Source organism: Corvus hawaiiensis, chromosome 4, assembly GCF_020740725.1.
Source record: "Corvus hawaiiensis isolate bCorHaw1 chromosome 4, bCorHaw1.pri.cur, whole genome shotgun sequence".
Taxonomy (NCBI): Eukaryota; Metazoa; Chordata; class Aves; order Passeriformes; family Corvidae; genus Corvus; species Corvus hawaiiensis.
In genome coordinates, this window is record NC_063216.1 from 17,472,637 (window position 1) to 17,497,984 (window position 25,348).

The 25,348-nt window shown below is 41.7% G+C and overlaps 1 protein-coding gene across 1 annotated transcript; it reads left to right on the forward strand.

Moving 5' to 3' along the window:
• Nucleotides 1-217: 217 nt before the first annotated feature.
• Nucleotides 218-24,627, forward strand: TTLL12 (tubulin tyrosine ligase like 12). The gene is made up of 14 exons (XM_048300581.1): nucleotides 218-376; nucleotides 6,547-6,722; nucleotides 8,679-8,877; nucleotides 10,602-10,761; nucleotides 11,354-11,487; nucleotides 14,056-14,132; nucleotides 18,552-18,668; nucleotides 18,795-18,989; nucleotides 20,552-20,663; nucleotides 21,445-21,596; nucleotides 21,671-21,752; nucleotides 22,181-22,249; nucleotides 23,755-23,893; nucleotides 24,116-24,627. Exons 1-14 carry the CDS (start codon nucleotides 257-259, stop codon nucleotides 24,265-24,267), a joined length of 1,884 nt encoding a protein of 627 aa, XP_048156538.1. The 5' UTR covers nucleotides 218-256; the 3' UTR covers nucleotides 24,268-24,627.
• Nucleotides 24,628-25,348: the final 721 nt, after the last annotated feature.

A 25,348-nucleotide genomic window follows, 5' to 3' on the forward strand; every position in this document is an offset into this window, starting at 1 on the left:
AACGCTGTCATTTTATTAAAGCTCAAGGGCACGAGAAGAACAAAGGAGAAGCAGAACCCGCATCTCCTCACCAGACTGAAGCCTCCTCAGGCCCCTTTTCCTCCGCGGCGTCTGGAACCGGCGCTGCCCTCCCGGCGCCCCCGACCCCCGGTTCCAGGGCCGAACCCACGCCGTGCTCGGCACGCCCCGAGCGCCGCTCCCGCCTCCCCGCCCGCCCCCGGCGGGGCCGCCCCGCCCGGCGCGTTCCGGCCCGGCCATGGCGGGAGAGGGTGAGGAGGCTCTGGCGGCCTTCGTGGCCCTGCACGGGGCCGCGCTCCGCGCATCGCGGGTCCCGTCGCGCTACTGGGAAAGCCTGAGCCGCAAACTGCGCGGAGAGGTGGGTGAGCGGCGCTGGGGGCGGCCCCGGAACGGGGAGAGCGGCGCTGAGGGAGCAGCCCCGGAGGGCAGCCCCGAGCCGGGGCAGAGCGGCGCTGAGGGAGCAGCCCCGAGCCGGCGGCGAGCGGAGGCCGTGGGACGTGGTCGTGGAGAGTGGTGCTGAGGGCAGCCCCTCCACGCCTGGGTGAAGAAGAGAGTCTGTTGCCTAGCAGGGAACAGTGGGAAAGGCACGGTGTGGGTTGTGTTACCGAAACTGCAGCTCGGGGCTGTAAAAGGCGTCGGGTGTATTGTGCATATCTGATTTCGTCTTACTGTTGTCGGCGTAAAGTTTGAAAGCGTTTGGAGATGCCGGTAACGAGAGACGCAGTACTGGAGAGACGTGATGAACCTAAAAAACCACAGCACTCTACCAGCTACTGAGAAAAAAATTAACTATGTCCCAGCCAAATGCAGGACAATGTCCTCAACCCTTTGCTTTTTATGCGAAAGAGAATTAAGAAAAACCAGCAACAGTAGTAGTATTAGACTTGGGATGTTATCATATGTTCCATTATGGTTTGTGTTGGCTTTTGCCTGATTTTTAGGGTTTTTTTCCCAGTTCACTTCCACACAGATCTGTCATTTTTAACTGTGCCTAGCTCAGTCAGCTCATCTCATGTGTTCATGAGTTACCTGGCTTGGGCAGTTTTTTTCAGGTGAAGCTGAGCCCTGGCCCTGAACTAAAGGGAGAGTGGAGGCACAGACACACTCCAGGATGGAGTATCCCTTTTTACCTGTGTAGCAACCGTTGCTTCCTGGAGCTTTGTGATGAGAAAGGGAAGAGAAACAAAGTCAAGAAAAGGAGTGATTTTAAACAGATTGTAAAGACACGGGTTGTATTTAAAAATTTTCTTTTCAGTTTGCACATCTGCAGCCCAGCCTTAGTGATGAGGAAAGCTGTCTTTGATTTGTGGGAGTAAAGGAACAAGGAACTGAGGCAGGAAAGAGACGCAACCCGAAACCATTTGTCTGAAGAGTTGAGAGTGCTTGAGGGAGTCTGGAGGAGTCGGCCTGAAGAAGAAAATATGAATGAGGTGAACTTCTAGTCCTAGGGAGAGAAAGAGATCTGATAGTGGGAGAAAGCAACTAGAACAGGTAGTATAGGATGGTGGGGAAGGAGAGGGGGGCTGCAGTTCTACGCCCATGTACAGGTCAAGTAATTTCTAATTACCTGAATGCTTCTTTTCCCCATCTCAGCTTCAAAGTAGGGACAGGAGAAAAGCATTGCAGGTCATGATGTGAGTGTTTATAGTCAGGAACGGTCTGCATGTGTTCCTGCTGCTTTCAGTCTGTTGTCTGGTACTGTTAATAGCAGGAATACATGTTTATTACAGAGAAGATAAATCTACATTATCTCCAGCATATGCCCAGTCACAAACTTCATGTGGAATTACACTCCCCTCAGTAAGTATTCATGCAAGTGACCTGCTGCTCTGCTTAGGTAGGAGAAGAGGACGCTCTGCTTAGGTCCTGGAAGAGGACAGAACAGAAGGCTGTATAAAACTGCTAAGGAAACGCAAAGTTGAGAGGTGTGTGTTTCCACGTGCCAGTATGAAGCTGGAGGTAGCAAACTGAATCTGTGCTGTGACCTATTGCAGGCTTGAGATTTGTGACCTGTGGCTGAAATCCTTGCTTGTTACCAGCTTTGCTGGGAGGGTGTAACATTTAGAAGGTAAAACAATAGAGTGAGAAGAGACCCGTGGTGCTGATGTTTTTGCAGAGGCTGGGATGACGAAAGGCAGAAGGAAGAAAGCACGTTCCCTAAGGCAGCAGGCTGCTCCTGCTGCTTCATTTTACTTGCAGTGGTTGCTGAGCAGGCTCTTCTGTACTAAGTGTTCCAGTGTGTGTGGAAAAACAGACTTAATTATTTCAGTGAGCTTTGGAAGATAAAGTAAGCTGCTGAGAGTGCTTGTGTCTATTGCTGCAGCTTCTGGGTTTTGTCGAGAAGGAGAGCAAAAGGATATTGAGACGATTGGGATATCCAGGAGAAGGATATCTCACTACTGTGAGGAGTGCTGTGGACTGGGATGACCTCCTGAGGAGGTAGAGACAGAGCTACAGGCTTAGTACTTAGAACTGGACCATGCAGAATGGCTGGAGGAGCAGCAGTAAAGAAACAAAAGGAGGCGAGGGGAAGGGCTGAAAACGTTTTGGGAATCTACATAATAAAGAATAAGGGGGCAAAAAACCAGTGCAACATGGAGCATAGGATGAGTTTCCTTGTTTCATGAGTGACATGGAAGGAATTTTTCATTTGTCCTAACCTGCTGCAAAGATTAAAACTTTATAGCATAGAACTTGAAAAATTTGCATCCATAGTACAGATAAAAATATCTCTTGCATCAATACCTCTAGAACCCAGCCCGAGCAGCTGTTTTCCAACACTCTCACACGTGTTTCAACACACAGAGTGAATGCACCCTCCCTCCACTGAGTACAATAAAGCCTGTGAGAAGTGGAGGGTTTGGGTTTTTGTTTTTTATTTACCTTGGGTTCTGCTGGAGCAGGTTTCCTTCTGAGAGCATTATGTAATTGGATTGCTCATTCAAAACATGCTATAACTGCTAGACTGGTAGACCTGCCTTTATTTATTCATTTTGCATTTACCATTCAGCATCTGTTGGGAGGAATTTTTTTTTTGTGTTTCTGGCAGAAACTTGAAAAATAAAATACATGCATGTGTAATCATTCACTACAAGTGCTAAAATTCTGTTTCTAGTGTAGTGGTCGTTATGCTGTTGGCTAAACTATGTATAGTATGTTTATAAGCCTGGAAAATACAGTGCCTGTATCTAATTTTATTAATAGTATTTTTTCTTCTATTCCAGCCATACCTTAAGTTATTTTGCAGGCTTCTGTGTATTGCAGGAAGATTTTTGTAGCCCTGAGATGTTGCTGGCAAAAGACTGCTTAGAGTTTCATCCCAGTTAGAAATGGAGTCTCTTAATTAATTACTAGAAGGAATGCAGCATGAAAATATTCCTAGACTTTATTTTCCAGAGCAGTGGAGGGCAGCCTGTTGCTCAGAGGTTACCTGTGGCCTTCAGGGCAGTTTGCAGTGTGCCTTGAAAGAATTTGCTGGAGATGCCTGTGTGGTAATTGTCATGACATGTGCCTGCTTTGGTATCAAGTTCTCCTTGGGGTTGGTTAGGTTGGAACTGCACTGAACATGAAGAGGGAGGGATTTTGTCCAAACATGTTTTACTTGCAAGCAGTTGTGCCACTGGAATGTGTTGGTATTTTGTTATCTTCTAGAGGTTATTAGCTGCCCTGGTGGAATACTTAATGTGAGGTCTCCCTGTTCTGCTTCAAGCCAAAGATTACGTTTCAAATTGGTGTGTGATCTTATCCAGCTGGTTTTTGCTTAAGGAGCTTACTTAAGATTCCCTTAATGGAGCTTCTGTGTTAATAGGTTCAGTGTGACAGCCTGGCTCAAAGGGAGGGAGGAAGAGAGGAGACACAGAACTGTCTGTGTATCCACACTGACAACGAGGTGCTTCAGCCAAACCCATCAGTGCACTACTGAACTGCTCACAAAAAGCCACCGATTAAGGTGGTCTTGAGCTGCTGTGCGGGAAGTGTGATTTGCTTTGGGTCAGGGATGCATATAATTCACTTTTACAAGGTTATAAATTTCTCTAGGAGAAATTTTTCATTAAGGTATTTCTGTAAAGGTATTAAAAGTAGAGTTGTTTTGCTAAATGCAGCTGCTACAGGCTCATGCATCTGATGATTTGTTGGAGGGAGAGATCAAAACTTTGGCTTAGGGCATTTGGAATCCCTTCATTTTTTGAAGTCTTGGGATGATGTTTAATAAAATATAAACCCAGCAGCTTCCCCTTACTGTTGTGGAAGAACTTGATATTCATTGTGGGTGTTTGGTAAATGGGTGGAGCCTGTCGTGAGCGAAGGCTGAATCTGAGTCAGCCGCTGGCTCACCTCGTATCCCTCTCTGACAAACTCCTTAAGACAAAAGATAGTGTAGGAAAACACACGCAGTGCCACGCTGCAGCACATGTCAAGTGGCTCCCCTGAGTCACAGTTACACTTTTCATTTTCTAATGACTGCCAGTCACTTGGCTGCCGTTTCTTCTGCTGGCTAATGAGGTTGTTGAGGATGGCCCTTGATCCAGCAGCAGGAGCAGTGAAGTGTCTCTTCAGGGAAGAGTGGAACGTGTTTCCTGGCACGCTGCTTTTGCTGGCTGCCGTGGGCTGGGATTAGCACTTGTGCCCTGAACCAGACCAGGGAGCTCACCCAACTGGGAGCCAACCTGACAAAAATTAATGGTGAGCACAGGGAAGAGCTCTTCCTTTTGCTGGAACCTGCCTGCAGCTACATGAATTTCAGTGACTACAAATTTTCAAGGCAACTGTGCAGAAACTTAAAGAAGCATTGGAGGCTACTATTAGAACAGCAAGAGACTGTGATGCTGCTTACTAGCAACTGTAAAACTAGAAATAAATTCGAACTGCTATTTTGATACCTGCTGAAGTGAAAAAAACTAAGTTTCTGGGTGTTTTTTTAAATGGATGTTTTTTTAATCTCTGGTCAGTTTGTTTGCAAAGTAATTTTCTTTACCCTAAAAAAATGCTTATGTGTGTATTAGCCAACATACTGTTAGCATCTTCTTAGCATTTAGCTGAGAAGCTGTTAGCTAAGAAGCTATTTGCTACTAACAGCTAATAGCTGTTAGCTATTGTTAGCATCTGGAAGGCATCCCTGCCCATGGCAGGGATGGAACCAGGATGATCTTTTAAGGTCCCCTCTAGCCCAAGACATTCTATGGCTTTTTTTTCATCTCACCTTGCCTTTCACCATCCCAGAGGAAAATACCATCCCCTGTTCCTCAGAAGGGAATTTCAGATACTTCTCCACTCGGATCTGCTCTATGAACTGTGGTTTAAGATGAGAAGTAGTGGTTGTTTCCCTGCTGACTTCTTCCCTCTTTGAGCAGTTGTCTGCTTTTTCTAGGTGACCTTTCTTCGCAAATGTGGAGTTGATTTCCTTACCCTCCTGTTGAGGCTTAGCAAAAATAGTTGTCCTGAAGAAACACTCACCTGAACGAATAAAAGCTTGTTGCTGCTGCTGGGATTTTACAACTAATAAGTTGTCAATATATAGAAGTAATGATTTTTAGTAATCTGGCGTTGCAGGCTGTGTGTAACTGGGTTTGGAGTGTTGAACCAGTAACTCCAGAGCTCACACTTTAGACCTTTCTCCCTCCCTGCTACTTTTTAGTCATATTAGATTGAAGCAAAGGATTTGTCGGCCCATGCCTGGTTTGTTAGGTGGTGTGTAAGTGACTCTAGCAAAAAAATAATTCTCTCTGAAAGAATTTCAACAGTCTTTTGAGGCTTTACATATTTTTGTCTTCCCAAAAGCATATGTTCATTTTGGAGTGATGAAAGTTGTCAGCAGGGTCTTGGTTCTGCAAGATATGCAAGCCCACTGTTTAGCAAGGGAGTCTTGTGTGGTGCCTGCCCTAATTTCTGTATGTTCTAGATGAAGTTGTTGCATCCAGAGTAGGCAAGAATGTAAACAAACCCCTTTCAGCACCTTAGTAGAGATAAGTGTATAAAACTTAACTTTATATGTAACACTATAAGGAATCTCCCAATTTATCTGGAAGTGAGTGAGCACTGATGGTTTCTTTTATAGGGAAAGAAGAGAGAGGGAAACAGGCTGAGATTTCTTAACTGGTTCAGAACTCAACTGGGAAAAGCTCTTTTTCTTCAGGGACCTTAATGTACTTTAGTTGGTTCTGGAGCCTGGGTAACACCTGGTTTTGCAGGTCTTAAATTACTGATTTTAGCAAAGATTGAGCAAAGGTATTCTGTTTTCACCCTCTAAAATTCTTAATGAGGCATTAAACTAATAAACAATCATTAGTAGACCTGTTGGTGCCAGAGAAACCAACAAAGCTTCCTGCCAATATTAACTAAAGAAATTTCCCAAACAAACAGCTCTGTTAAAATGTGAAAGAATAAACAGTGTTGTTCATTCATCTCTTAAGTTAAAAATGCCAATTTTTATCAGATTGCAGGGAAAAAAATATCTACAGGTGTTGCATCGTGCATATCAGGGCTCTGTCTTAACCAATTGCATGATATTTGGTGCATTTTCCATCTCAGGTATTTGATGCTGGTGACTACTTTGGAATAATGCAAGTAGAAGAGGTGGATGAGGAGGAAGAAGTTGATGAAGAAATGGAAGAACAATTTAAAAAGAAACCAAATCCTGGAAATGGACCTTGTTTCAAAGTTATTGTAACAAATGAGAATGGGCTTCAAGCTTCTAATCCCAATAGGTGAGTTGTGATTTTGAAAACAGTGTTCAGTCTTTGAGTAGTGTGAAACCCTAAAATGATAGAGACAGTTTGCTTTGAGACTTGTTTGATCCTATTCAGAAATCCTCTTTTCCAACTCTAAGACATAGCTGCATGTTTGAGGAGAGATGTGTGCTGTGAAGCACACCTTGCAGAGGGTGCTGGAAGAGCAATTATCTTAATGTCGTTCCTTTTTAAATCGTGCTGGAAGATACTTAGAAATTGCTTTTAGTAAACTCAGGGAGAAAATAGGGAAAAGGCAACCTTGAAATGATTTCTGCAGAAATAAAACAAACCTTTGTATCTGCAAGACTCTGTGCCTGTGGAAAAAAACACTGAAGGAATACTTGTGATATCCACAAATCTCATGCCAAGAAGGTACTCACAGTAATATTCTGTGGGCTAGTACATTCCCTTCAGTCGGCTAAAGTGTAATTCAAGAGGGTGGTCATGTGCCTGCATGTATAATTGAATGTATCAAATTACTGTTCTGTTGCTTCAAATCAGGTTATCTGTCATTAATATAAGGCTAAGATGCATCTATAAAACTAGAATAAAGTTGTGTAAGAAACAACTTTATATTATAGCAGTGCGTTTTGTATTCTTACTGGTTTCAAACATAGAACAGAGTATTTAATAAAAAGCATTGAGATGAAGTCATCTCTGCTGGAGATCTAAATGCAATTCTACTCAGTTCTATAAAACTTCTGTGAGACCTTTCGTACTTTCTAGATCTTAGGTAAACATGCAAAATCTAAAAATTTAAATCAGGCTCGGTGTGTAAAACCAGCAAAGAGTCACAAGTATCTGCCTTTACATCCCTGCTTTACCCTAAGTCATCACCTTTCTAAATGTGAGGACTTAAATTCAAAACCAGCTCCTGTGATAATCCTGGGCTTCCTTGCAGCGTTTAGGTGTGTGAATGTAGGAGCAGAACACCAACGCACCTGTTTGCTAACATTTTCAAAGAGCTTGACCTTACCATTATCTGGAGCCTTTAATTTTAAAACTAAATGAGGTTTCATGTGTGTGTGGAATCTGGGATACAATAATTGTTCAGCCATACTTGCCCTATGTGACAGCTGACATGTTTTTAGCTTTCTGAAATATGGGTGTTGTGGAGGGGTTTTTGTGTGGTTTGGGGTTTTTGCTAGCAAGTAGAATTCAGATTTTTCTCTGTATTGGTTCAGTCAGATGATATAACCAAAATATGGAGAACCCTTCTGTTTGAAAAACTGTGGGTTTTTCTAAAAGTCATGCAGCCTAAACAAGCATTAAACTTGTCAAGGGAAGCGGTGCCACATATGTATAGTTTTATTTTGGGTTAGATTGTAATTTTTTTAAACAATGCATTTTTTTCTAAAAATAACTTGGTGACACACCCCACCCCACCAAAAAAAAAAACCCCAAACCAAATTGAAACAATCAAAAGTTTTTGCTCATTTTCTTTTAATAGCATATACAGGCTTCTGATGATCTGACTTGTCCGCCTGGCTTTACAGATGACAGTAGATGTGACAGACCTCGTGGCTAACAAGGTCTTCAAATAATTTTTCAAAATAATGTGTTGTTTCCCTGCTTCAGTGAAAATACCAGGTTGATGCCTAGAGTTAAAAGTGATTAAAAGGGAAGACATTTGTGTTTGTGGCTTTTAAAGGGAATAAGCTCACGAACTGAGTGTTCTTCATTTGCTCCTCATTTCCATGGAAATGCTCACTAATGCACCATAAGCTTTCTAGAACAAAACCAGAGTGTAAATTGCTGCTGGAAAGTTGCTCCTACCCTGCAATGCCACGGTGTGTGCTCTGGGAGTGACTTTGTGACTAAGAGCAGATTAGCTATCGCACCATCTACAGGGAAATGCAGCCTTTATTCAGAGCATGTGGCTGCGTGTGCGTGAGAATGCCGGGGTGTAACAGCACCCAAACTCTCCTGCAGCGTGTTCCTCATCGACCACGCCTGGACGTACCGCGTGGAGCACGCCCGGCAGCAGCTGCGCCGTGTGCCCGGCCTGCTGCACAGGATGGCCAACCTCATGGGCATCGCCTTCCACGGAGAGGTCCCAGACGAGGGCAGCATCGAGCAGGTGCTGCAGGAAATGTGGAAATACAACCAGACCTACCAGCTCTCTCAAGGGGTAAGTCTCTACAGGATGCTAGAAATTTTGGGGTGAAGACGTTCCAGGACATGGATCTTAACAAAGATCCTTACAGGCATTTCAGAGTAAACTCCTATTTGGGAAGGAGAGCAAATGCAGTGTAGAGATAAAACACACAGCAGCTTGCTACCAGCTTTCTGATGAGAAATTTTAGAGGTTATTTTTTAGAGAGAGAAGAGTCTGCTGCAAAAGAAAGGGGCTCTAAGTGGGAGGTCTGTTTGTATGTTATGTTGGGTTTTTTCCTACTCAAATTTTTTCATAGTGAAGGAAAGAACCTTTCATAGAATCAGATGTTTTGCATGAAAGTGTTTCAGCAGTGCTTGCAGTTTTCCTCACATGTGCAGAGTGCTTTACAGACCAGGGGTGTATCTACACTGCCAAGTAATTCCCTGTACTAATTACTTTGGACTGTGTAAATGTTCTCTTACCCTCAGGTGAGAACCAGCTGGCTTCAGGATGGAGCCTGAGTGTTCCTAGGCATAACTTACTGTAAGGGCTGCTACTTTATGGGTGTGTGGGTAAGAGCACACCAGGTTTGGTCACCCTGCCCTCTGTAGTCCTTCAGCGCTGTACCAGTGTGTCTTGAGCCTTCAAACACCTTCAAGTGCGCACAGGACATTTCTGAGAGAATACAACCCTCAGGGTTCAGCTGAAAATCCTATTGTAGGGTTTGCAGTGGAGCTCCAATGCTTTTTTGAGGTTTTTGAATTAAAGAGGAGAAAGGTGAATTCTTTGGCCTCAGCCCTATGCAGAATGGGGAGGGCTAACCCTGAGCAGTGAGAGCATGATCAGATTGCACCTATTAGCTCAGGATCTTGAGGTTGTTCTCTGGACTGGTCATCTTTATCAATTAAGCTCAGACTTAACTCACAGTAGAATCAGGTCAGAAAAATCCCTGAGAAGCAGGTTCATACTTTTTCCTTAAATAAAAGGGAGATCTGAACAGTATCTCTGAGTATTTTCTATCCTATCTCTTTGTTTCTCAATTTGTCATGAATAGCTTGTGAGTCAAATGGAATTATGTGTGGTACCACTTGAAGTGTGATTTTCCAGAAGACAGTTAATTCAAGCTGTAGTTAAACTTGTCTTCTGTTCCCTTTTCTGGGATTGTGCTGCTTGAATATCTTAAGTCTAGTCTCTCTGCTCTATTTCTGCCTCTGTGAAAAGACCACAGTAGTGCTACCAAGCAATTCAAAGTTTATTATCTCATTCAGGACTTCTTCATGGCAAGTGTTGCAGGAAGGGGCACTTTGATAATGCAGCCTCAGCACTCGCAGCCAGCTGCAGGCAGCAGTTTTGCTCTCCTTCACTCTTAAACTTCAAACACTTTTTAGCTAATTGATTCTGATAAAAACTGAAGGAAAACTAATCCTACCAAGCAGCCTTCTGGTGGTTTAGCTCTCTTAAGTGGCTACTTTGGTTCAGGGAAAGTGGGTCTGGTGGCAACAGCAGTAGCACGAGAAAGAGGATGGGAGTGTGCAGTCAAGGTGGGAGCAGGTATTCCTTCCCAGCAGTGCCTGAGTGCTGGCTTAGCCTCAGGGCTGCAGGGCTGAGAGCATTACTCTGTGTGGAGCACCTGCCCACAGTCCTGGCTAGAGCAGGAATCTGAGAAGTGGGGTAGGGGCGCTGCCACTGCCTCTGTCTCACGGAGCTTTTCCTGCAGTCAGCGTGTGCGAGATGTCTCCCTCTGTTTAATCCTGCAGACTGCAGAGGAAAAGGTTCCTGTCTGGTACATCATGGACGAATTTGGATCACGCATTCAGCATTCAGACCAGCCGAGTTTTGCAACAGCACCTCTGTTTTATATGCCTCAACAAATTGCTTACACGGTTCTCTGGCCTTTGAGAGACCTTGAAACTGGTGGTAAGTGTGTGTGTCTGAGGAGCTGGGGTTTTCTTAAATGCTTGCAATAGAAAACAGGCCAATTCTTAGAAATCACTGAGCATTTCACAGTAGAACAAATGTTTCAAGACCAAATGGCTGTGTTCTTGTAACACTGTCAAATATAATGTTCTGTCTGTCTGGTATTTCCATATTTTGACATAGAGACCTTTTATCAGTCCAAAAATGTTGCTGTTGTTTTATTGATAGAGAACCTAAATCTTGCATCACTGCCTTAGTGAAACTAACAATTCAGTCATCTGAGGGGTTTAAAAAAAATCCCTTAAAGTCGGTGTTTATAGCTTTGAGTCAAATCATCAGGCTCTGAAAGTTGGGAAACACCAGGCCAATGATTTATTCCTGTAATCTTAATCAGGGGCCACCCTATGCCTCTGTCATGTGGAGAAGATAAGCATCCTAAATAATACTCTTTTTATCACAGTTCTTTAATTATCTCTTAGTTTTTCATTTAAATAACAAAAGTTGTGCTGGTATTGACTGTACAGCTGTCATTTGAAGATTTGCAGTGGGAGATGAAAGGCAGTTCCTAAAGGTTCTCCTGGTTTTGCTGCAGATGAAGTCACTCGTGATTATGCTCACGGGGAAACGGATCGCCTGATCAGGAAGTGTGTTTTGTTACCGTGGGTGCCTACTGAAGTGGTGGATGTCAGCTGTTTTACTCCAGAGCCACCAGATGAGCATTACCAGGTATGATTTTAACAAGTTAATTCCATATCTTATCTTCATTAAGAAGAGACATGTCATGGTTTAGCATAGTTTGGGTTTTTAGTTAAAGGAGGGGCTCCATGTCTAAAAAAGCATGGCAAGAATTCTGATTTTGCTTCTTTTTAAACTTAAAGATTGATTCAGAGGACAGCCATTAAATTAAAAAAAACAAATCAAAGCACAGTGAGACAAGAAATGTGCTACACTTATATGTAATATCTAAGTGTTTAAATACTGGAGCAACATAAATGAGTTCTAATATTTTATTGCTGTATTGCACAGCATTTTTTATAAGCACACTACAAGGTACTTCATATGAGGCATCCATCATCCAGTTGGATACTTGATACATGGTCTAATAGGCTTATTGATTGGATTTGTTATTGTAGCATTGCTGTTCAGTCTTGAGTTACAGAAAGATTTGGTTTACTATTTTAGGAAAAGTTACATTTTTCAGACTGGATACTAGGCTGTGTTGTGGTTTAGAACCTTTAAATATTGGAGCAGAGACATTTTTAATTTGATGGCACTTACAAAGTACTCGTTCAGTTTGTTTCCTTTCTAATAAAAGTTTGGGATATTTTAAGGATGTGAAATTAATATTTGGAATCTCCTTTTCATGAACAATGTCTGCACAAGATTCACTTCTTAGAAGAATGAGGAAACTGATACCTATGAGGAAGATGTACTGGCTACTAATAGTATTCAAAGTACAGCTTCTAAAGATGAATCTATATCCCAGTCTGTTTCTTTATGATGGATGAGAGGCAGAAAATGCTCTCTCCAGCTTGTTATTAACAATATCTAGTCAGAAATGAAGTTAACCTGCTTCTGCTAAATAAAGGTATACACTCGTAATAGCTAGGCTGTCCTGTAACCTAAGTCAGATTGCTTGGTTGGGATTTTGCATTTTTGGAAGAGCTGTACTTTGCATTAACAAATGAGGAACAGCAATGCACCCACAGTTTCTCTTACATGTGTTCTCTTGGCAAAAGTGCCTTGGTCTCAGATAAGGCAACTTTTTTGCCCATGTTTTAATTCTGTTTTGGTACTATCAGGTCAAGTTAATGAACTGTGTGTGGCAAATGGGTCCAGTATCCTCCTTTACCACTCTACCTTAAAACATCTTTTCAAAGTAACCTTTTTTTTAACTGTCTCTGCCACTGAGCTGTTGAGAAGAGCTGAGAGCCCTACTGATGCTAGAACCAACCAACAGAGCTTTCTTTTACTCTAGAATATCTAGCAGTAGATGAAAGTTTCAACTGGTGACAGACCAGTGAAGAATAGCTCAGGGCATGGCACATCCCTAAACGCCACAGGTGACACAGCTAGAAAGAGATACCGTGTTGCTGACAGTTCTCATTATATGTAAAATAACAAGAGAGTTGTTACAGCAACATGGTGGCTTAACTTTCTGATACCTGTTTTTTGTTCTGTTACCTAATTCTGGTTTCCAACACAGACCACAAAGGCTGTAACTTAAATGATACTGTAGCTGATGATGGGGCAATGATTGCAGAAACAAGTGTCAGGGGAAGTAGCTTCTGATGAAATGTCTGGGATGGAGGGAGTATCTCTGGGACTAGGGAGATGTCAACAGCTCCCTGGGTTTGATCTGCAAAAAACAATAATGCATCCTTTGATACTGTTCTGAGAATTGTAATCTTCTCACCTTAAAAGTACAGGCTCTCCTATTCTTAGGTGACTACAGGAATTATTTTGTATTTGTCCTGCCCAATCTGTTTTAGAAGGTGATGTCTAAGATCTTCGATTACCATTGTGGTTTTGCTTCTCTTTCCACTCATGTAGGATTTTATTACCTCTACCAGGCTTAAAGAGGTGCCTCTGTGACTGGACAGACACTTCACCACTGCAACTTATGGCAGTCTGGAGCAGCTGGAATTCAAAGAGCTGTTGCACAGCAGCAGCTGCTTTTGTTTCTCAAGATGTACTTCTTCTATCCCAGAATATCTGTGAGCTGCTTCCTTCGGCAGGGCATCAGCAATGATCCAAAAGTGTATTTCCTTCTACCAGTCACAGGGGGGCTGTACAGGATGGAGAGAGACTTTGCAGTCATGGTTACTGCTGAAGACTGCAAAAAACATTTTGCCCGTTTTCACAGGAGCAGAATTGGCTTCCAACCTCCTATAATTTTTTTAGTCATCTGTAACAAAGCATCACAACTAAATGGTCGGTCTTCCATTTTGTTGGAAATACAGCAACTTTGTCTTCTATTGTATATGGCTGGCTGTGATTTGAGATTTTTTTTTAATGTTTAGGAGACAAGAATTTCTCAGGGTCTTTCAACAGTGTTGATGTGCCCTGGTCTTGAAGCCTTATTTCTCGTTCCTTTTTACTGATAGGATTTCCTTCAGCCTCTGCTCTTGTACTGATATTTTTTTTTCTGAACAGCATATCACACAACATAATAGAATTGTCAAAATGTCCTCACTGAAATTCACTTGTACCAAAGAGAACAGGCCAATAAGACATGCAATGGATTCTTTCATTCTGCCTAGAATTAACTTCTTGTGGTTTTCTGTTTTCCAGGCAATTTTAGCCGAAAACAAGGAAAAACTTCCTCTAGTCATAAATCCTCCAGTTTATGCCAAAGACAAAGTTTTCAAGTACGTATTGACAAACCAAATGTTTTCTTACCAGGATTATGTGCAGTATTGCAGTGTGGTCAGGCTGAACAGCCTTTTCCAGCTTTGAACAACAGAGGGAAGGTGAAGGTGTGGTTATATGAAGCCACTTGCCTAAGATTCTGACTTACTAGTTGCTCCTGTTGGATTTATTCTTCAGAGTGAATGAATTGTCACTTACAGAATTTCTAAAGAATAAATTTAGTTTGGTTTATTGGGTTTTTTTTTAAATAAGTGGCACCTTCTGGGTGAAAGAAAAGTTGCGTAATATTTTAACGCTAAGTTACACAGTGTTGTTTTCACTAAGTATTGCTAAGGTTTATAAGATAGACTAAAGACTTGTCTTTTGCATTATAGCATGTATGTCCACAGGGGTACCTGTGCTGCTCAGTGCTGTGTGAATATAACAGACTATTCCCCTTCTTCAGATGGCATTACCAAACAGGAATCTTATAAAAACCTGGGATGTTTTAAATTGGATATGTGTTTGCTACAAAAGCGGACCGTATGCTGTGAAACCATTTCAGAAGAAAGCTGGAAGAACATTGCAAAGATAAGGGATTTTTGTGAGCAAAAGCAGTAGTGCTGCATGGCCAGGCTGCCTTGTTACTGGTTTTATTCCAGAAAAACAAAACATCGCTTAGCATGTGCTGTGAGTTGCACTCTGGGGTGTTTGACACTGGGATCACAGTTCTTGCCTGAAACATTTTGCTTAAGGGGTAAAGTTGCACTAAAATGTATTTGGTAGATGTACTCACACACCAGCTTCTTGTGTGGATTTGTTATTCCCTAGATCAACTTTACGTGAGAAGGACTACTGGAAATCAAAGTCATTTTTGTGTAGAGGCGTTTGTTAACTTGCCCAGTGATAGTCAAGATTCCTTTTGTAGCTGAAATCTCTGGTTACATGACTGTGAGGAAAAGCAAAAACTGCTTTTTTTCATCTGGTGTACTCAGATACAGGAGTCAAAGGCAGATGCATTCTGATAGAGGCAGAAAGAAATATTGAGAATGTTGGGAAATGTTGATACATTTTTCACTGCTTACCTCTTTATTTTGTATCTTAATATTTCAAGTGAATGGCATTCACATTAGGCAAGGAAGGAGGGAGGGGGAAACACATCAAATTCTTCCTGCTCTTCTTCTAAGGAATTTAATCCATGCCCAATCGATGTACTCCTAAGAGTTTTCCTCTCTTTTCCTTTATCCTTTTCATATCTGGGCAGAAGGCTGTAGGATCCTTCTCATGCTCTGAATTTTGTCTACTAAAGTTCCTCCATGAGTAGAGCAGCATCTCAGAGTCCAGATGACTGACTGACTGGGAGCTGCAGCCTTCCAGTGCTCTTGGCCTCTTTTAAAGCTTTGAAGGTTTCAGGGCTGTCACCACGAGCGGACAGATAGGAACATATGGAGCTGAGTAGATGTGTGAAGTCTGTTAATAATGTGTGTGCTCTGCTTTGTGAATTGCTGCTGTTTTAGGGGATTCAGAAGAAATTCAAGGCATGAGGTTGCAAAGTTTAGAACCTGGAACAAATTCTTAGTCAGCTTGTATCAAAGCAGAGCTAAGACTGAGAATGGAAGATGAAATAAATGTTTAACCTGAATTCTGAAAAGCAGGGGACTGAGTACAAGTAGTTTGATACTGCAAAATTATAGGTTCAATTAGGTCTTGTAGCATAGTAACTGCTGCCCCAGGGAGATTGTTCTATCCAGCTGTGCTGATTGCTGAATGGAAAAAAAGGTGAATCAAAGAACTAAATGCTTCAAAGACAGATTTATTAGGCAAAGTCTTTCCAGTTTGTGTTGAGCTTGATCATCTCTGTTTCTTTTGATCTTCTCTTTCATGTTTCTCTTCAGCTACATCAGTTATTTTTTTTAAATGTCCAAAGAGCTGTTGTTAGGAGACAACTCTTTGTTTTGGTTGGTCTTGTCAGCTCTGTGCTGTGGGAGTTGATTCTCATAACTGCTTCTTAGCTTTAAATACTTTGAGCAAATGAAGTAACATCTAAACATATTTACCTTACTTGCATAATTTTACCAAATATCATCTTTAATCCCAGACTTTATAGCATCCCTACCAGGACTTCTGTGAGACAAGGGGAAAAACCCCATCATTTGGGAAGTATGGTTAGCTGGCTTCATTAGTTCAGTGTGTCCCTGATACTGAATGAAAGGTCCAAAATAGCTTGGCTGGTACTACAGGATTGCAGTGTAGGTGCTCTGCCATCTGCCAAAGCCAGAATGGGACTTGGTGCATTTCTTACCTGTCTGTATCTTTTTGTGTGTGTTACCAGAGTAGACACAGAAATGTGTACCAACATATTTAACTAAACCCAAGGAAAATGCCAGAGAAGATCCTATGTGCTCCTTAGATAACAGCAAAGGAATTCCTCAGTGGCTGTCAGGTGCCTGCCCTTTTAGTCTGTGTTCTTCAGTGCAGAGATCTGATTGTTTCAAATGTGTGCCTTAATACTGGATAGGCTGAAGTACCTGAGGGACTCTGACCACTAAACTCAGTGATAAATGTTGGCAGTGAAATACATTAATTTTGCATAGTGTTTCTAGGAGATTTGCATTCTCAAACTGAAATAATCTGCTTTCCAGAGCTTTTGACTGTCCCAAGACTTGATGGTAAGAGAATAGTGTACAGAATGGGTGGAGAAACTTAAAACTTTAGAACAAATGAAATGGACTTATTTTCCTTCTAATCTTAACCTCCCTCATCTTATTACAGTGATGTTCCTGCACTTAACAAAGATAGATTGAGCTCCCCTATTTCTTTTGTGCTGCACTTTGAACAAGTCTTCAAATACATAATCCTGAGTGCTCTGGCACTGGGTCTTTGTGGAATGGTGACTTGTAGGGTGTTTTTGTAAGGAACCAGTTAGAGGTTTTCTGAGCATCTTAAATTTTAGTAGTTCTTGTGCTGCATGTGTTCTTCCGTGCATATTTGTGTGGAGATTTTGGATGCTTCAGGACTTCATTACAGCATTATATAATTGGCCTTTTATCTTCAGGTCACCCCTTTGATTTCCTTTTGCTTCAGCAAGGACAGACAGTTGCTCCAAACCAGTGTATATTAGGGGAGCTTGTGGGTTTGGCAGAACCTGCAATAGATCCAGTACATCAGATTTGGTATTACACTTTCTCCTAGTGTGCAGACTTACAAGGAGAAGTCAAGAAGCCACAAATTGCAGGAAGAAATGCTAGTGGGACTCTGTGGAAATACTAACTTTGTTCTGTTGCAACAATGAGGAATGATTGGTGGCTTCTTTCAGCAGGCTAATTCCCTTCATCCACAGTGAAGTCCTCTCTCTCAGTTACAGGCTTCAGCATAAATAGTATAACTATTGTAAATATCTCACACATGGAGCTATGCAAAGCACCTTACATACTTTGCTTTTTAAAGAATTTATTTCCCCCTGTGACTGGGCTATTTCTGCAGCTCATCTTTTTAGATAAGTGTCTCTCAGGGGAGTATATATCTTCCAGTTGGTAAATAGTGGAGGAGGAGAGGAAAGTTCCACACCTGATAAGAATAGATCTGGAGAGGAGGAAGAATACAGTAGTTTCTCATGGAAAAAATTAGTGGTTGCTTATTCTGTTTAAATGTTCCCTTACCATGAGACTGATATAAAAAAACAGTCTCACTTTTTGAATCAACATGCTGAATTCTGAATTAAGTGGCCTCCCTTTAAGCTGTAAAGTCATCAAAATAACCATTATTTATATCTGCTTATTTTAGCATCCAAGTTACTGGTTTTATTTGAGAGGGAAATTTCTTAAGATATACAACAACTTGCTTTATTCTTGGTTACATTCTGAAATGTCTGTCAGGTTTGGGTTGGGGTTTTGTGTGATTTTAAATGGGAGTGAGAGGGAATTTGTATCAAACCTCAAAGCCATGTGTATTTCCAGCATATACGTAATATAGCTACTTTATATGTTTGGGTTGTTTGAAGTTCTGAACAAACAAAAATAATCTTCTGAAGCTAGTGAATGAAACTGACAAGATTTCCTATGACTTTCTTTCACGTGGGTGACAGCAGGTTGATTTTTAGAGCTCTTTCAGGAGTGAAGGTATTCACAAGGTCGCTCTCATTTCTGAATTATTCAGTGGATTCATGTTAGTGCTTCTGTGTCAGGGATTTAGTCATCATGAACTGTTATATTTGTGAAGCTAAACTACCTGTAAGATTTCTGTCTCAAAATACAATTTTTTAATCTATCCCTCTTCAATTGAAGTTGTTTCTGTGTATCAAGAAGAGATTGTCACAAAGTGTGTATATAGGAAAAGCATAATTCTTGTAGAAAGTCAAAACTTTTTTTTCTATTCAAGCATGAGTTGATCAGTTTCAGAAACTAAATTGACAGTTCTCTTAATGTGCTTCTTTCTTCTAGGGTTTTCACAGACATTCAGCAAGTCCTCAACAACCTGACACATCCCCGTTTTGTATTCACAGACAACGAGGGAGAAGCAGACATCCTCTACAACTTCTCACACTTCAAAGATTATAGGTTAATTAATTATAGGATTCATTGTTCCCCTAATAATACATTTTTAACATTTTTTTGCTATAAAAACTGTGTTCCCAAAGGTCTCCACAACCTTCCCCCTTCACCAAGCACTTGTTTGCTTTGTAGGAAGCTGAGTGAGGAGAGGCCTGAGGTAATGGTGAATCAGTTCCCATGTGAGAACCTCCTGACTGTCAAAGACTGCCTGGCATCCATTGCTAGACGAGCTGGAGGACCAGATGGGCCCAGATGGTTGCCTCGGACTTTTAACCTCCAGACAGAATTGCCTCAGTTCATCAGCTACTTCCAGCAACGTGACAGAAGGTGACTTGTGTTTCCTCTTCCTTAGGTGTTGTCCTGTCTTGATCCCACTTTCCTCCAAGACCAGGAGCCCACATTTTGGTCTTGGCAGCTGTTGCACCACCATGAGTTAGCTCTTGCTGCATTTATATTCAAGTGAATTTTACCTGAAAAGTGGGAGCTTTTTAGGTATTTTTTTTAGGTAAGACTATTTAAGCAATGCAGTTTGAAACCCAGAAACTTTGCTGTGATTTGAATACAGAGTTGAAGTCCTTTGCTCATTGCCTAGTCAGGATCTTGCCTCTTGTGTTTAATGAATATACAAAGCCTCAAAATGTGTTTGCAACAAGTGTGGGATTTTTTTTTTTCCAGGGCACAGTAGCTGTTGTTCTTGCACTTAAGCCAGAGTGGAAAATGTTTAAAGTACTTGGGTTCTGTAAGGTTACAAAAGTAAGATTTAGTTTTAGTGTTAGACTGAAGCAGTCAAGGAGCTTTAGGGTTTTAAATCCACACTTTCTGCTGCTGCAGCTGCCTTGAAGTGGATGGAAAGTATGATTTTTGTTTTTGTAAGGGAGAAAGACAGCATTAGCTACTGCTGAATAACCTCTTCTGTCTGGCATGGAGTATTCTGGTTGAAAGGTTGCTGCTTTGGTGACACTTGCTTATTATGGTGATACCTGCCCGGGGTTTCATTGGTCATTATTTGCTGTACATAATCTGTTACGGACTGGCATTGACCAGGAGAGAGCACACCTGCCGTGTATCCCTAGTGTGGGGTGGCTTAATTCCTTTTTGATATCTAGGTTTGACAGTGAATGCAGTGTCTGTGTAGGGAATGGGGGAAGGAGGAGATAGGAATTTTCAAACTAACTAAACAGACGTTAACTGCTATCTTCAGCTCACTTTATGATGCTTTAATAGGTTGAGGAAAGGACATCAAACATCAAGCATCATCCTGTCCTGACTTGGAAAGACAGATGGAAAGACCGGCATATTGCTGGTTTTTCTCAAGGATATCTGAAAGAATTTTGCCCCTGGAGGTGTCTGAGTGCTAGAAAGCAAGACAATGGTGGTGTGCTTTCATTTTCCTGTAATGTGAGCTGTTGAGACACTGTGTGGTTTCTTCCCAAAGAGATGAGTTATGGTGTCATTTAATGTGAATGATTTGGAGGTGTCAGTAGGGAACCGACTTGAAAAGTTGCACAATGCCCTGCCGGAATGTTCTCAGGCTCCTGGCAGAAGGATTCCACACCGTGACCTGTGCATGTTCGTGGTGATGCTGTCCTGTTGATGGGTTGTTTTCCCCTTTTGGTGGTGTGAAATGCAGGAGGAGATAAACAGTTAGATCATGCTAGGCCCTAACTGGAAAAAAAAAAAAAATCTGTGAAAGGTATCATTGCCTTTTCTCTGCCTTATGCCTAAGACTTATGCTCCCAGGTGTCAGCAAAAGTCTTAATTCTTGCAGTGTAGCCCACAGCTTTATAAAGTATTTTTTCAGGAGAAGACATGAATCCAGTCAAGTGGATCTTCAGCCAGATGAACGAGGTGGATACTTATAGGTGTTGCTCTCTCTCTTTCTCTCCCAGAGGAGAAGACAATCACTGGATCTGCAAACCATGGAACCTGGCCAGAAGCCTGGATACCCACATCACCAACAACCTGAACAGTATCATCAGGCACAGGGAAAGCAGCCCAAAGGTGAGAGAGGATGGCTTTGAACAGGATTTAAAGGGCAGAGCTGAAAAAACTGCTTCATGGAAGGAGGTCTGAAAATACAAAGGAAATTCATTTTCTTCAAAATTCACACATTGTCCATAAGCATACAGTTCAGAATAGATTCAGTTTCAAATTGGTCAGCTCCAGTTGTTGCAGTGAAGTCAGCGTGATGTTGTCTTATTTAAAAAATAAAACTTGCTCTGACAATAAGGGATACTCCAGCTTGGTGCTGCTGTAAAGCCAATCCCCAGGCTGGCAGACAAACACATTGGCTATAGTTAGCATTGGTCATCAATTTGGGAACATTACTGCTTTTGTGCCCTGATTGATTGTTTTTGCTCTGCTCAGTAGCACAAAGTACCACCTTTGCCAAGAAGAGATGAATCAGGAGCTTTTTACAGAGAGCCTGCGACATCTACCTGCACCTCACAGTGTGTGAGCACTGGAGCTCGCTTCAGCACCATTTCTGGGTGGTGTGAGGACTGCAGGTGTTTTCTGGGGTGCAGAAATGCACAGAGAATTGCTTCACAATTGTTGCAAAACAACAAGGTCACCAGAGTTAGAAATCTGTGATTTTTGCAAATGAGAACATACTGACCTCCTTGATTCCACACCCTGTTGTGAGAGTGCGACAGGAAGTCACATGGTGTATTTGTGCACGTTTGTGAGGAAAAGCTGAAGTGCAGGCAGGGGTCCCCGAAGTCCTCGAGGTGCAGTGACACTTGCATTTCACATGGGCTGTGTTTCCTGTGCTCTGCTGCAGGTGGTGTGCAAATACATCGAGGAGCCGGTGCTGTTTGAGCGCGAGGACGTGGGGCTGGTGAAGTTCGACGTGCGCTACGTGGTGCTGCTGCGCCGCGCCAGGCCCCTGCAGCTCTACAGCTACGACGTCTTCTGGCTGCGCTTCTCCAACAGGTGCTCCCCTCCCCTCCGCGGGCACGGGGTACAGTGGGATACCTTGGAAACTGAGGAGCTGCTCTGTTCCTTAGGGCGTTTTCACTCGATGACTTGGATGACTACGAGAAGCATTTCACTGTCATGAATTATGCTCCTGGTGTGACACTAAAACAGGTAGGCAAACAGCCCAAAACATTCCCTCGCCTTTGTGTTGGTAGAAAATCTTCTGGTGGCTATTAGCAAATAACCTATTTCACATCCACTTAAACAGGGTGTTCAAAGTACCTGAAGTCCTAAGCAAATATTTTTCTAGACTCCTTCCCCCAGTCGTCTGTGATTATCTAAGGTAATACAAACCTACATTCTGAATAGGACCCACATTGATAGAGACAATAAAAGAATTACAAACAACGACAGCTTGTCATTGTCAAAGCCTTAGGGTGATCCTTTATAACAAGAAATCCTGGAACAAGGAAGGTATTCAGGAGCTCTTAATTCCCTCGTTCTTTACTTGTATTTGTATGAATGGCAAATACATTTGATGTCCCATTCTCTTGTCATTCCCAACCAAGACAGCCTTTGATGTTACTAAACTGTTTTAGGTGCACTGTGAAGACTTTATTCCTCTGTTTGAAAAACAATATCCTGAATATCCTTGGACAACGGTACAAGTAAGTCAGCAATTTATCTTTGTCATGTAAATGTTCCTGATCTGTTTGGGTTTTTTTTACCCAGCTTTTCCAAAAGTGTTGTGTTAGGATTTTTTTTCTCAGAAGACTTATTTCATGCGTATCAGTTTCACAAAGGAGATCATATGTTAACCTTTACTTCAGAACTTTGTGTAATTTGCCCTCAAATACTTGGTTGTGAGAGAACTGTATTTTATAATTTGAGAATTTTATTCCATGATTACTCTATGATAATTCTCTATGTTGGACTTAGCAATACAGCTGGTCCTGACCACTCTCAAGTGCAGAGTTTCCTGTTGCTGCCCCAGCTTCTCTGTGTTAGCAGCCTTGCCAGAGGCCTGTCCCTGCGCCTTGCACAGGGACTTTTCACAAGCACACAGATAATTTTCTGATACTAGGGCATCTTTTGTCTGTAAAAAGGAAGCTACAAATACTACAGCTTCATAAAACATGCAGGAAGGTAGATGAGAGCCTTCTCATTGATGTTAATTTTTCCCCTGTGATTCGTGCTTGAAAGAAAAAGCTGAATGTGAAGAGCTGGTTCAGAAACATGCACAAAACTGAATTCTTTCATTCTTTCATATTAATTAGGAGCTGGAAGAAACAGAGTGAATGATAGTTGTGCATATTTATTCAAAAGTGCATAATTATCCAACTATGACTTGATTTCCTTGAATTAATTCACATTGGTTTTAACTAGAGCCTTGTATCCAATTAATGATACTCAGAATATGACAGGGTTTAAAATAGTCTGGAAGAGACTACAAGGGCTGAAAAGAGAGATGTCAAAATACATCCTGAAGGTTACCCAAAGTAGTACTTTGTGTGTTCAGAAAACAGAAAGTTTTACACCATCTTTTCATTTGCAGAGGAAATGGTTCACTGCAGTATAAACTCCTTGCTAAAATTTACACCTGTGTGTTCTTCCTGGTTTATTTCACTTTCAGATTGGATATCTGTCTGTTTTTCAAAATACCTATATAGTACATTCTTAAAATCTCCATGTCTCCCCCACCTTTCTTAGGGCTATAAATGGGTAGAAGATTTTTCATTACAGAACTAAACAAAGCTAAAATACAACTGAATAGGCAGGAAAAAAAAGCCAGAACTTCACAGTTATACTGCTCGTCTTCACAGAACTCTCCTGGGTTTTCTTTTTCCCCTCCTCTACACGAGTGGAGTATTTTGCATAATGCCTGAGAAGGGGGTTAATTCAAATGTTAAATGCACTATTTTCAGGATTTCCATAATATTGATTGGCTCCCCAGGAAAGCCCATGGATATTGCCAGGTGCTGAGTCCTTTCTCTGTGTTGGCATTAGGTTTAAATGCACATTTGGAAGCCAATACTGTGCAGATTTTCATCTGTTGTGTAGTGCAATTGATACAAACCCCTTTAAAACACTGTATGATTGAAGTGATTAGAAATGTGTTTGTTGCTTTAATGGAACCTCACTTCTCATTCAGAGACCTTTTTCCTGTTATTAGGCAAGTATTTTTAAGGCATTTGCTGAATTGTTCCAAGTTGCTTCGTCTAAACCTGCCCCTCTCGGCATCTGCGATTATCCATCATCAAGAGCAATATATGCCATTGACTTGATGCTTAAGTGGGACACCAGCAGAGATGGTGAGAAGCTCCTTTATTTGAATGTTGAATTGTTTGTGTTTGTGGACCTTTTCAGAAATTTATTCTTTCTCTTTTAACTCGTATTGTTTTTCAAGCATTGTGAGCTGTGTGCTCTGTGCTTTTCCCAATCATTTTCTATAAATTCTGGATTAAAGACAAGTAGTGATTTGGGGTCTCTGTAGAGCTTGTATTAAGCAGCAATGTTTGTGTTTGCCTTGACAGGAAGAAGAATTATGCAGCCTCAGATCTTGGAGGTGAACTTTAATCCTGACTGCGACAGAGCCTGCCAATACCACCCCACCTTTTTCAATGACGTCTTCAGCACCCTATTTCTGGATGAAACAGACAACTGCCATGTGACACGCATTGTCTAACCACTGGAGACATGACTCTATCAATTTCCTTCTCAGATATGCTTAACAGCAGGATTTAAATTTCAGTTCTATGAGCTGCTGATGCAACTGTTTTCCTATACTGATCACCAGGGGGAAAAAATTGTATCAGAAGAATATGCATATACCATATACTGTATTGATAATCCCTTTGTCTGCATTGTCCTTGTCTTGCTTTGTTCTTTCTGTAAATCATGGTGTGTGTTGACAAAGTGTCTTGTTTATTGAATATTGGAGACCTCCAAGTAGGACTTGTTTTTCAGGTAGCCTGATTGATTGCTTGCTTGCTGGGAAACATTGCACAAGTTCCTTGTGTCAACATTAAAACTATAATTTACCAAATTGTGTTGGGGGTTTGTATGTCCCTTTCTTACCTACCTCTCCTATACAAAGATCTAAAAAGTTCTGGTGGGTGGGAAATAATATTATAATAGTAATAGGGTATTTCAGTGCAATGAACTATGGGGTTAATGAGACTAAATATTTTATGGATCGTCCTATTTTTCTTATTTAAAAAGAGAGAAACAAACCCCACAGCATTTAGGAACCTTGTACTGCTGGCTGTCATCCTTAGCCTGCCCCTTAAAGAAACCAGATTTTTGAGGAAGTGAGCAGGAGGCAATGTTTAGAGCAGCACAGGAATGCAGAAGCCTGAAGGAATGAAAGGGATTTTGAAAACTCTTCTAGAAGCCCAAACAGCCTTTGGACTTCAAAGTTTAGGGCCTAAGAGAGAGGTATTTGGCAGTGGGGTGTCCATTTGAAACAAATCATGCCTAATCTTTCGTCAAATCAGGGTCACTTGGCTGAAATTTAACAATTTTCTGTGCAAGTTGCAAAAAATTCTGCTGTCATATATTCTATGGGTAGTAATTATTTAAGCTAGTTTGCAGAAATTAGGATATGCTTGAGAGGAAAGTACAGTTTAAAAATTGTGTAAGTGTTCTAAACCTTGCGTCAAACTTCGCAAACGTGCAGCGCGTTATCCCTCATTATCAGGAATATAGAGGAATATTTGAGGCTGTATCAGGCTGGTCTGCAGAAACCTGCTTTGATCCACTGACTG

Excerpts from the sequence above, each read along its gene's own strand:
- TTLL12 (XM_048300581.1), top strand. The coding sequence starts at position 257 with ATGGCGGGAGAGGGTGAGGAGGCTCTGGCGGCCTTCGTGGCCCTGCAC. Across the intron at positions 18,669-18,794 it reads TCACACTTCAAAGATTATAG|GAAGCTGAGTGAGGAGAGGC; the intron begins GTTAATTAATTA and ends TTTGCTTTGTAG. Across the intron at positions 21,753-22,180 it reads CTGGTGTGACACTAAAACAG|GTGCACTGTGAAGACTTTAT; the intron begins GTAGGCAAACAG and ends AAACTGTTTTAG.